At 49.1% G+C, this 12137-nt stretch overlaps 1 protein-coding gene across 4 annotated transcripts in view; it reads left to right on the top strand.

Annotated features, from left to right (window-relative positions):
- The first annotated feature begins 76 nt into the window (after positions 1-76).
- Positions 77-12137, top strand: part of LOC140651270 (unconventional myosin-Ia-like) — an 84240-nt gene continuing 72179 nt past the window's right edge. Inside the window, exons 1-3 of one of the 4 annotated variants that reach the window (XR_012042333.1) lie at positions 77-526; positions 611-676; positions 6008-6110. Coding sequence is in view for 2 of the 4 variants with exons in the window: in XM_072860544.1 (XP_072716645.1) it covers positions 401-526; positions 611-841 (357 nt within the window). In the remaining 2 variants the exon portion in view is untranslated. Of the gene's footprint in view, positions 527-610; positions 3146-4209; positions 4333-6007; positions 6111-12137 lie in introns of those variants that run through there. The other 3 variants (XM_072860545.1, XM_072860544.1, XR_012042334.1) reach the window with 3 other exon arrangements.

The following is a 12137-nucleotide window of genomic DNA, read 5'->3' as shown; positions in this document are numbered from 1 at the left end:
CGAGAGGTGGCGCAGCCTTTCAGCCTCCAGGAGGGCAAGGTCCCGCCCCAGCGTCCCAAGCCCTCGGCCACGCCACCCCACCCGCTCCCCTCGGGCTCCGGGACAGACCCCATGGTGGAGGCTGAGCGCCCCGCAGCGCGCGCGCGCGCACACACCCCCTCCGTCATAGCACCCGCCAACCCCACAGCGAGTCTGGCCTGCGGCTCCTCAGCCCGAGCCGGCCCCGCAGCGCGGCGGGAAAGCGGCCGCACCCTCGTCCCCGGCCCCGCGTGAGGCGACACCGTCCCCGCTGCCTCGCGTTCAAACGGCGGCCCCGCCTTGGCGGGCGGTCCCGGGTCGGAGAGGGAGCGGGGCCGGGCCAGGAAGGGTGAGCGGCCGGCGGCGCTGGGAGCGGTCCGGCATGGTGTCGTCGGGGAAGCGTCGCCCGCAGTCCGGGGCGGCCGGGGACCTGGCGGCGCTGGCGGAGCTGGACGAGGCGACGCTACTGAGCGGCTTGCCGGAGCGGTTCCTGCGGCAGCAGGTCTACGTGAGTGCGGCGGAGCCGGGGGCCGGGGCGGGGCGGGGAGCGGCGGCGGGCCCTCGGCTGACGGGCTTTCCCCCTCGCCGCCAGACCGACGTTGGGGACATCCTCATCGCCATGAAACCCTTCCAGCCCCTGCCACTGCACAGGAGAGAGGTGAGTGCTAGCGGGCCCCCGCCGGCCGGACTCCACTGCCCCCAGCCCCTTCACCATCTCTCCATCACTGGTTCCCCCCAGGTCTCCGAGCAGTACCGATTCCACGAGATGGGCACACTGCCGCCCCGCATCTTCACCATAGCCGACAAGACTGTCGTGGTTTAACGGCAGCCGGCAACTAAGCACCACACAGCCGCTCGCTCACTCCCCCCACAGTGGGATGGGGGAGAGAATCAGAAGAGTAAAAGTGAGAAAACTCGTGGGCTGAGATAAAGACAGTTTAATAAGTAAAGCAAAAGCCGTGCACACAAGCAAAGCAAAGCAAGGAATTCATTCACTACTTCCCATCGGCAGGCAGGTGTTCAGCCATCTCCAGGAAAGCAGGGCTCCATCATGCGTAACAGTTACTTGGGAAGACAAACGCCATCACTCCAAATGTCCCCCCTTTCCTTCTTCTTCCCCCAGCTTTATATTGCTGAGCATGACATCATATGGTATGGAATAGCCCTTTGGTCAGTTGGGGTCAGCTGTCCCAGCTGTATCCCCCCCCCAACTTCTTGTGCACCTGGCAGAGCATGGGAAGCTGAAAAGTCCTTGATTTAGCATAAGCACTACTTAGCAACAACTAAAACCTCTCTGTATTATCAACACTGTTTTCAGCACAAATCCAAAACATAGCCCCATACTAGCTACTATAAAGAAAATTAACTCTATCTCAGCTGAAACCAGGACAGCTCTTGAGGGCATTTCCTGCATATTTTTTTTTCTATGCATACACTGAAGTTCTCTGCTGGTATGATGTTGTCAGTCAAGGACACGTTGCCTCACTGATTGTACAGTTCCCCCTCCCAGGACTGGGGAAACTGTGTTTTCCAAGCGCTGCTTGTTTGACTTGGAGGCGGAAGTGCCAGGCATGTGTGATGGCAGAATGACATGCACCATTGCTGCTGTGGGTGTGCAGGCAGCTCTGTAGTGGTGTACCCACGTTCTCAACCATCTGAGTCATGTGAATGTGTGAAGTGCCTGAGATCTGAGATTGCTACAGTATCACAAGATCAGTACTCAGTTATGGACGAGAGGGATGGGGCAAATCTCTTTGAAGAAAGAGGAAGCTGTCGACCCCAACATATGTGGGGGAGTCAGTGTATCAGATCACTTTTGAAGGAGGTTGTTCTCCAGAATTTAGATATATTTTTCATAAGAAGCAGAGCAAATGGACTGTCCTGTGCACCCCATCCAGAAGTGACGGCATGGGGTATATCTGTACTCCCTTGCGGATGGGGAAATATTCCCCTGGGGAGGGATCAGGACCTCGTGGAACCCCTGGTGTGAAACTGTGGTGCAAGTTTGTACTCACACATGCAGTGTAGCTGAAAAATTTGTGAAACTCTTGGACAGGAGAACACTCTCAAGCAATGGGGCACTAAAACATAAGGGACAGAATAACTATACTTTGCAGCTGCTGGAATTTCCTTTGCTTTTTCTTGGCAGTGGAGAGAGCGGTGCAGGGAAAACGGAGAGTACGAAGCTGCTGTTGCAGCACATAATGAACCTATTGTCCTGGTTTTGGCTGGCTCCGGACGACTCCGTTACAAGCACTGCGGTTCAAACAGGGAACGAACACGTGTCAGTATCAGTCGCCCCTATACATAAAAAGAAATCCTGGAAACGAAAGTCAGCTCGTTTAGAAAGGGAAGATGAAAGAGCAGGGCCATCAAGGAAGACATGCAACATATAGATGGTCTCATGATCGAGGGGTGGACTTGACCATGCACACTATTGCACAGGTTATCCATGAATGTGAAACATGCGCTGCAATTAAACAAGCCAAGCGGTTAAAGCCTCTGTGGTATGGAGGGCAATGGCTGAAATATAAATATGGGGAGGCCTGGCAGATCGATTATATCACACTCCCACAAACCCGCCAAGGCAAGCGCTATGTGCTTACAATGGTGGAAGCAACCACCGGATGGCTGGAAACATACCCTGTACCCCATGCCACTGCCTGGAACATTCTCCTGGGCCTTGAAAAGCAAGTCCTATGGCGACATGGCACCCCAGAAAGATTTGAGTCAGACAACGGAACACATTTTCGAAACAGTCTCATAGACACCTGGGCCAAAGAGCACGGCATTGAGTGGGTATATCACATCCCCTATCATGCACCAGCCTCTGGGAAAATTGAGCGATACAATGGACTGTTAAAGACTACACTGAGAGCAATGGGTGGTGGGTCATTCAAACATTGGGATACACATTTAGCAAAGGCCACCTGGTTAGTTAACACTAGGGGATCTGTCAATCGAGCTGGCCCTGCCCAATCAAAACTTTTACCTACTGTAGAAGGGGATAAGGTCCCTGTAGTACACATAAAAAACATGCTGGGGAAGACAGTTTGGGTTACTCCTGCCTCAGGCAAAGGCAAGCCCATTCGTGGGATTGCTTTTGCTCAAGGACCTGGGTGCACTTGGTGGGTAATGCGAAAGGATGGGGAAGTCTGCTGTGTACCTCAAGGGGATTTGATTTTGGGTGAGAATAGCCAATGAACTAAATGGTATGATGTTAATTGCTATATAATACTGTGTGTCATCACTTTTATGGTTACTATACACCATATCAATGGTATTTCAATAAGGATCACCCAGATTAGTGAAGAATGAACTTCGATGAAAGCAAGCAAAGTGCAGCGGTGATGGAACCAGAACTGGCTTCAGCATGCAACAATCCAACACCACACACCATCTCTTCTGCCCTGAAGGACTATTATGACAGATGGAGCCCAAAGTCATGCACTAAATGAACTTAATAAACATATTAGAAGGATGGCCCATGGACCAAGGGAATGATAACTGTGCGTACATATATATATATATATATATATATATATCAAGAGACAGGAAAAGTGGTGGTGATTAATTGTATTAGAAAGGGTAGAACCTGGGCATGACGTAAATGGTATAGAATAAGGGGTGGATACTGTCCTGGTTTCGGCTGGGATAGAGTTAATTTTCTTCCTAGTAGCTGGTATAGTGCGGTGCTTTGGATTTTAGTATGAGATTAATAGTGATAACACACTGATGTTTTGGCTGTCGCTAAGCGGTATTTACATTGGTCAAGGACTTTTTTTTTTCTTCAGCTCCCCATGCTCTGCCAGGTGCCCAAGAAATGGGAGGGGGCACAGCCAGGATAGTTGATCCAAACGGGTCAAAGGGCTATTCCATACCATATGATGTCATACCCAGTATATAAACTGGGGGAGTTGACCAGGGGGTAGCGATCGCTGCTCGGGGACTGGCTGGGCGTCGGTCGGCGGGTGGTGAGCGGTTGTATCATTTTTTTTATTATTATTATTATTATCTTTTTTTTTTTTTCCTTTTCCCCTTTTTTCCCTCCCTTGGGTTTTGTTCCTCTCTCTCTCTCTCTCGTTGTTTTCCTTCTCATTATAATTCATTATTATTATTACTATTATTTTGTTCCAATTATTAAACTGTTCTTATCTCAACCCACGAGTTTTCTTACTTTTGCTCTTCCAATTCTCTCCCCCATCCCACCGGGGGGGAGTGAGTGAGCGGCTGCGTGGTGCTTAGCTGCCAGCTGGGGCTAAACCACGACACCTATGCAAAGGCAACTTGCAGCTGGAGCAGCAGATCCTTCAGGTAGGTCATTACAGGATGATTCTTGTAGATGCAGAAGCAACACTGCTGCAAGACAGCTTGCATTAGGCTCAGGAAGCCTGCTGATAAATCACCACTGGAAGTGGGGGAATAAAACATAAGACACATAAGAATATAGTGGGTAAGGATGGTGAAATAGCTGACCACAAATTAGAAGGGTCAGTAATTCTGTTTGCTGGGAATGTAGTGGTTTTGGTTCTTAAATGATATAAAACTATTCCGATTGTTTAGCGTGTTCTCTGTGAGAAGAGATTAGGGATGTTTTTCCGAATCATTTCCTGTTTGAGGTAGAACAAGGACTTTTATTAGAAAAATTAAGTCTTGATTTAATGATACACAGGGATGGAGAATCCACACAGCCTTCAGTCACCTTTAATTGGCTAGCTATACTTACTGTTGGACACATACCTGCTAACTGGCTAACTTCATCTTTGCTATTTTCATATACCTTTGCTAGCTGATTTTGAAACATATTTGTCTCTTTGCTCTAAAGTATTTCCACTTGAATTGCTCCCCGAGGAGTTGTGGGGTTTTTTTAAGCAAATCATACCTTAATCTTCCATGTAATAGATTAAGCAGAATGAGTTCTTGGACGACTTAATTTTAAAGTCTATGTTTTCAGGTTTCCTGTAGAGCCAGAGAGATCTTACTGTGCCATGCTTTGGGCTCTGGAATGGCATATTATTTCAGTGTGGTATCATCCATGGTGGATCTGAGGTGAATGCCTGTGCTCCGTTGTGGGAACATGGCATTGATATACCTGCTGGCTCTGCTTAGAGCTGGCTTGGGCCACACTGCCAAGCTGCTTCTGACCTGAGCGGGTTCAGGAAGCAGGATAGTTGTGTTTGCTCAACATTGTGCCTGGCCAAATGGACCCTGAACAACTTGACTGGTAATGCTTGTAGCCAGCCTGCAATTTCTCCATTGGAAACAAAGTTCACCTCAGTCCAGGCGAGCTGCCCTTGGAAAACATAGAGGTGACAATAAAGAAATAATAGTCATCTTATTTGGTTCCTGTGGATATATTCAAGGACTAAATTAGCCCTTTTGAGATTACAGTGTCATGCTGTAAAGCTGTGTTCAGCAGGCTGCCCAGCACGTACCCTAAGTCATTATTCTTCCAGTCGGCAGGCATTCTTTGCTCAAATATGGAAAAATTGTCATTTGACCTCATTTGCATCCAATTTATCAAGCTGGTCTGATTGTTTTGTTAGTTTCTTTATAATTCACTGTCCTGATCCTTATGCTGTCTACAGATTTCAGTAGCTAATTTATCATGCTTACGTTTAATGAGTGCCATGTTTGCTTTGTTTATTGTTGTAGTATAGCAGTCAAATTATCTAGTGGTATGATGTCAGATGCTTTGTGGAAATCTGTTATACCAACATTATATTTTAACAAACGAGTCAATGATCTTACTGAGATCAAATCAATTTGATTGTGCTTATTTTGAGTAATCTCATGCTGCTTAGTCTTTGTTATATTTGCCTCTTTCAGTACCTTTATCCAGGATATGATAAAATAGGTGCTCTTGAGTAGTCATGGAGTGGTTCCTATTCCAGCTGAATAGTAAATGCTAAAGTTAAACTTTTCCAAGTAAGTTAGATTGGATAACTTAATTTGAAGAGTGCTTGTTCTACTTGTTTACTTGGTTTAGGTAAATCCATTGCTTGAAGCTTTTGGCAATGCCCAGACTGTGATGAATGAAAACAGCAGCCCCTTTGGAAAATACATACAGCTGCGTTTCCAGAAGAATACAGGTAAAGTTAAGGGCAATATTTGAAATTGCTAGTTTGGGGGATGGTTAGGCACTGGAGGGAGTGGACTGAGTAGCCAGAACTTGTGGAAGGTGAAATTTTGACACTTGATTCCCTGTGGGAAGGGTGTGCAATTAAGTAAAATCCTACAGCAACCATGGCTGTAGGATAAGGCCTGGGTTTGGACAGTGTGGGAGTATGGGAAGGATATTGGGGTGATGGCTCAGGAGAGGTATCAGTAATACTCTATGGTGCCAGAAACCTTGGTTGCTGCTAAAGGAAGTGAGCAGACATATCCAAGATGATGGGAAGCATGGAGAAGCCCACTTCCAAGGTGCTGGGCAACCTAGAGGGTGTAGTACACAAGAAAGTTGCCAAGGTGAGCTGCTCCGGAGCCAGCCCAATCCATAGCAGAGCAGCAGGTCTTGGAACACAAAGGGGTTTCCTGAGGCAGGGAAATGCCAGGGCAGCGGAGAGACCCGCCAGGAGCCAGCAGGTCTTGCGGAGACGCTGAGGAGGCCTGGGCGTTGCCAGAGCAACTGCAGCCACCCCCACACCTATAAAAAAGCAGCCTAGGGAGCGCTAGCCATCAGGAGCACTGCGAACAGAGCAGACAAATAGAGCATGGCGTGTCATCCAGGGCGTGGCGCAGCAGTTTGCGCAGAAGGGCATGCAGGAAGGGCCATCGTCACCCTACCAGCTCAAGAGGTGAGTTCCATTGGTGGTCATCACCCTCTCAGAAGGAGCTTAGCTATGGTATCCACCCGGCAGAAAGCTATGTCCTCTGCACTCGCCAGAATGGGTGTGGCAACCCAGACAGAGCTCCCACAAAAACATGCAGCCATCCAGGTCTCAGGCTGCAGGGAGTGCCAGAGCCTTTCACTAGTAAGAGATGGCAGTAGTGAGAACAGCTGTGTGAGGTGTGACCAAGTGGAGTATCTGCTCAGCCTGGTGGCAGAGCTATGAGAGGAAGTAGAAAGGTTGAGGAGCATCAGGGAGTCTGAGAAAGAGATAGAGTGGTGGAACCATGCTCTGTCCTCCCTGAGAAAGAAACAGGAACAGCCACCAGAAAAAACCCAAGATCAAGGGGATCCTGTATCCTCCTCCCGCCAGGCAGAAGGCAGTAGCTTAAAGGAAAGGAGTAAATGGAGGCAAGTCCATGCTTGGGGCGGCAGGCAAATCCCCTCCTTACCTACCTCGCCTTCCCAGGTGCCTCTGTACAACAGGTATGAGGCTCTGGATGTGGAAGGCCAGTCAATGGATGATGTGGATGATGGTCCATCTACTACACCAGAGGTGTTGCCAAGGTCAGAAAGGCCTACCCCCTGTATCAAGACCACCTCCACAAGGAAGAAAAGATGGGTTATAGTTGTAGGTGACTCCCTTCTGAGGGGAACCGAGGGTCCAATATGCTGGACAGACCCTCCTCTTAGGGAAGTCTGCTGCCTCCCTGGGGCCCGGGTTAAGGACATCACTAGGAAACTTCCTAGCCTGGTACGGCCCTTGGACTATTACCCATTATTGCTCTTCCATGTGGGTGGTGATGAAGCCACAACATGTAGTCCAAGGGCAATCAAAAGAGACTTCAGGGCCTTGGGACGGTTAGTAAGGGGATCTGGGGCACAGGTTATTTTTTCCTCTATCCTTCCAGTTGTAGGCAGCGACATTGGAAGAAACAGACAGACCCAGCCTATTAATATGTGGCTCCGTAGCTGGTGTCACCGCCACAGTTTTGGGTTTTTTGATAATGAGATGGCCTACATGGCACCAGGCCTGCTGGCGTCGGATAGGATTCACCTTTCTCAAAGGGGGAAGAGGGTCTTTGCTCACAAGCTAGCGGGGCTCATTGACAGAGCTTTAAACTAGACTTGAAGGGGGAGGGGGATAATATCAGGCCTGCCCGTGACAAGCTGTGGGATGACATGCCAAGGTTAGAGGGACAGAGTGCTAGCGAGGGCCCTCAGCCAGTTGCTCTGCGATGTGCTGGGTACACTGCAGCACACTTGAAGTCCTACAGAGAGGAGCCAGGGGCTCCTGAGGTAATAGGAGCCCACAGGGAAACACAGGTGAAATACCTCAAAGGAATTAAGGGGTGTTCCTCTAAAAAGGTGACATGGCTGACAGCCCAGCTGAAGTGCCTCTACACCAGTGCCCACAGCATGGGCAACAAACAGGAGGAGTTGGAAGCCACTGTGCTGCTAGAAAGCTATGACCTAGTTGCCATTACTGAAACCTGGTGGGACGAATCCCATGACTGGAGTGTGGCTATCGATGGCTAAAAGCTGTTCAGAAGGGACAGGTGAGGGTGGAGGGGCAGAGGGGTTGCCCTCTACATCAAGAAATGGATAGATTGTGAAGAGCTGTCTCTGAAGAATAGTCATGAGCAGGTTGAAAGCTTATGGGTAAGAATCAGAGACCGAGGCAACAAAGGGAACCTTGTGGTCGGTGTCTACTACAGGCCGCCCGATCAAGGGGAGCCTATTGACGAAGCCTTCTTACTCCAGCTACAGGAGGCATCATGCTCACAGGCTCTCGTCCTGCTGGGGGTCTTCAACCACCCTGACATCTGCTGGAAAAGTAGCACAGTGAGCTGTAGGCAATCCAGGAGACTCCTGGAGTGCATCGAGGATAACTTCTTAAGCCAGGTGATAGACAGCCCTACCAGAGGGGCTGTGATACTGTACCTGTTGGTCACCAACACAAGTGAGCTAATCGGTGACATCAAGATTGGAGGCAGCCTGGGCTGCAGTGATCATGCACTGGTGGAGTTTGCAGTCCTGAGGGATATGGGTCAGGCAAAGAGTAAAGTCAGGACCCTGAATTTTAGGAAAGCAAACTTCCAGCTGTTCAAGGGGTTAGTCAATGGGACCCCCTGGGAAACTGCCCTCAGGGACAAGGGAGCAGAACAGAGCTGGCAGATCTTTAAGGATGCTTTCCTTAGAGTGCAAGAGCTCTCGATCCCCAGGTGTAAGAAATCAGGAAAGGAAGGCAAGAAACCTGCATGGCTGAGTCAAGACCTGCTGGTCAAACTAAAGGGCAAGAAGGAAATGCACAGGCAGTGGAAGCAGGGACAGGTATCCTGGGAAGAGTATAGGGACGCTGCCCGGTTGTGTAGGGATGGGGTCAGGAAGGCCAAGGCATAGCTGGAGCTGAACTTGGCAAGGGACGCAAAGAATAATACGAAGGGCTTCTATAGGTATGTCAGCCAGAAAAGGAAGGTCAAAGGAAGCGTACCCCACCTGATGAACACGACTGGCAAACTGGTAACAATGGATGAGGAGAAGGCTGAGGTACTCAACAACATTTTTGCCTTAGTCTTCACTGGCACCCTCTCTTCCCACACCTCTTGAGTGGATGGACCTCAAGGCAGGGACTGGGGAGCAAAGTCCCTCCCACTGTAAGAGAAGATCAGGTTTGTGACCACCTGAGGAACCTGAACATACATAAGTCTATGGGACCCGATGAGATGCATCCCAGAGTCCTGAGGGAATTGGCTGATGTAGCTGCCAAGCCACTCTCCATAATATTTGAAAAGTCATGGCAGTCAGGTGAAGTCCCCAGAGACTGGAAAAAGGGAGACATTGCATCCATTTTTAAAAAGGGTAGAAAGGAGGACCCTGGGAACTACCGACCTGTCAGCCTCACCTCTGTGCCTGGGAAGATCATGGAACAGATCCTCCTAGAAGCTATGCTAAGGCACATGGAGGACAGGGAGGTGATTCGAGACAGCCAGCATGGCTTCACCAAGGGCAAGTCCTGCCTGACCAACCTAGTGGCCTTCTATGAGGGAGTGACTACATCAGTGGACAAGGGAAGAGCTATGGATGTCGTCTATCTGGACTTCTGTAAGGCCTTTGACACGGTCCCCCACACCATCCTTCTCTCTAAATTGGAGAGATATGGATTTGACGGATGGACTGTTCAGTGGATAAGGAATTGGATGGATGGTCACATCCAGAGAGTAGTGGTCAACAGCTCAATGTCCAGATGGAGATCGGTGACAAGTGGTGTCCCTCAGGGGTCCGTATTGGGACCAGTACTGTTTAATATCTTCATCAATGACATAGACAGTGGGATCAAGTGCACCCTCAGCAAGTTTCCACACGACACCAAGCTGAGTGGTGCAGTTGAACATGCCTGAGGGACAGGATGCCATCCAGAGGGACCTGGACAAGCTTGAGAAGTGGGCCCATGTGAACCTCATGAGGTTCAACAAGGCCAAGTGCAAGGTCCTGCACCTGGGTCAGGGCAACTCCCATTATCAATACAGGCTGGGGGATGAAGAGATTGAGAAGCAGCCCTGTGGAGAAGGACTTGGGGGTACTGGTAGATGAAAAACTGGACGTGAGCCAGCAATGTGCGCTCACAGCCCAGAAAGCCAACTGTATCCTGGGCTGCATCAAAAGAAGCATGCCCGGCAGGTCGAGGGAGGTGATTCTGCCCCTCTGCTCTGCTCTGGTGAGACCCCACGTGGAGTACTGCATCCAGCTCTGGAGTCCTCAGCACAGGAAAGACATGGACCTGTTGGACCGGGTCCAGAGGAGGGCCACAAAAGTGATCAGAGGGCTGGAACACCTCTCCTATGAGGACAGGCTGAGAGAGTTGGGGTTGTTCAGCCTGGAGAAGAGAAGGCTGCGGGGAGACCTTATTGCAGCCTTTCAGTACTTAAAGGGGGCTTATAAGAAAGATGGGGACAGACTTTTTAGCAGGGCCTGTAGCAATAGGACAAGGGGTAATGGTTTCAAACTAAAAGAGGGTAGATTCAGGCTAGATATTAGGAAGAGATTTTTTACAATGAGGGTGGTGAAACACTGGAACAGGTTGCCCAGAGAGGTGGTAGATGCCCCATCCCTGGAATCATTCAAGGTCAGGTTGGACGGGGCTCTGAGCAACCTGATCTAGTTGAAGATGTCCCTGCTCATTGCAGGGGGGTTGGACTAGATGACCTGTAAAGGTCCCTTCCATCCAAAGCATTCTATGATTTTCATGTCACTAGAAGATGGCACAACTCAATTTCCAGCAGGAAGGCTGACTTGCTTGTCTCTGGATTATCTGTTTTACTCCTGTACCAGGTAAGATGCAGGATAAGCTTATGCCCTTCTATTGCTAAATGCTCTTCTAACAACCAACATCTTGAGAAAATTTCAGATTGGCTTCGCATAACTCTGAAGAGAAGGAACCATCTTACAGTTTAGTCAGCATGTGAATATATATGTAGTTTACCGGTATCGTCTTCAAGGGCCTCACATTTAGGTTACGCTGGAAAATTTTAATGCACTGCGTAAGTAAGGGGTCTATTCATGCTTTTTAATACATCAGGAGGCAAATGTAGCGTGGGAGTGGTGTATGGGCAGTGATGTTAATTTGTTGGAGATGTATCTATTTAGATTTTTTCCAGTTTTCTGGCAGTTAAAGTGAGCAGAGCTGCAGTCCTGGGACAAAATGAGATCCACGCAAATGTCTTTGCAGAACTTCCTTATAAATAGGGTCATCCTTGTAAAGCTTTATTTGATTTGTAGCTTATAGGTGTCTCAACAGAAATCTCACTGTCCAGATAAGACAGGACAAAGCATTGTTAATCTTCATTTCCCTGGCTGGGTTTCAGGCTCCTCTTTGGCTATCTTTGGGGTCTCTCAAGGTCCTGGCTTCTTCAGGGTGTGTTCTCTTAGTATACGCATCACTTGAAGACATTTCAGTCCAGAAAGTATCCTCCCCACTCAAACCAGGAGCAGCAATGCTCTAGTGCAGAGCCAGCCAGCAGCCATATGCTGCGAGGGGGCCTGTTAGCTGGCACTGAGGAGTAATTGGGGTAGGGGTAGTATTTGATGTGCCTCACTCCAGCTCATCAAATCTGACAATTTTCAAGCACCTGATAATTCTGGGAAAGTCTGGACTCTTCTTTAGTTTTCTTCAGCACCATTTGGCTGAAGTCTTGACCCCATCAGCTTTTAATTTCTTTTATATCATAGTAATTTCTATCTACAAAAGGGGAAGAATAATATTTTCTTCTTCTCCTTTTTTTGCCCATCC

Source organism: Ciconia boyciana, chromosome 4, assembly GCF_034638445.1.
Source record: "Ciconia boyciana chromosome 4, ASM3463844v1, whole genome shotgun sequence".
Classification (NCBI taxonomy): Eukaryota; Metazoa; Chordata; class Aves; order Ciconiiformes; family Ciconiidae; genus Ciconia; species Ciconia boyciana.
This window is presented reverse-complemented; position numbering and strand designations above follow the sequence as displayed.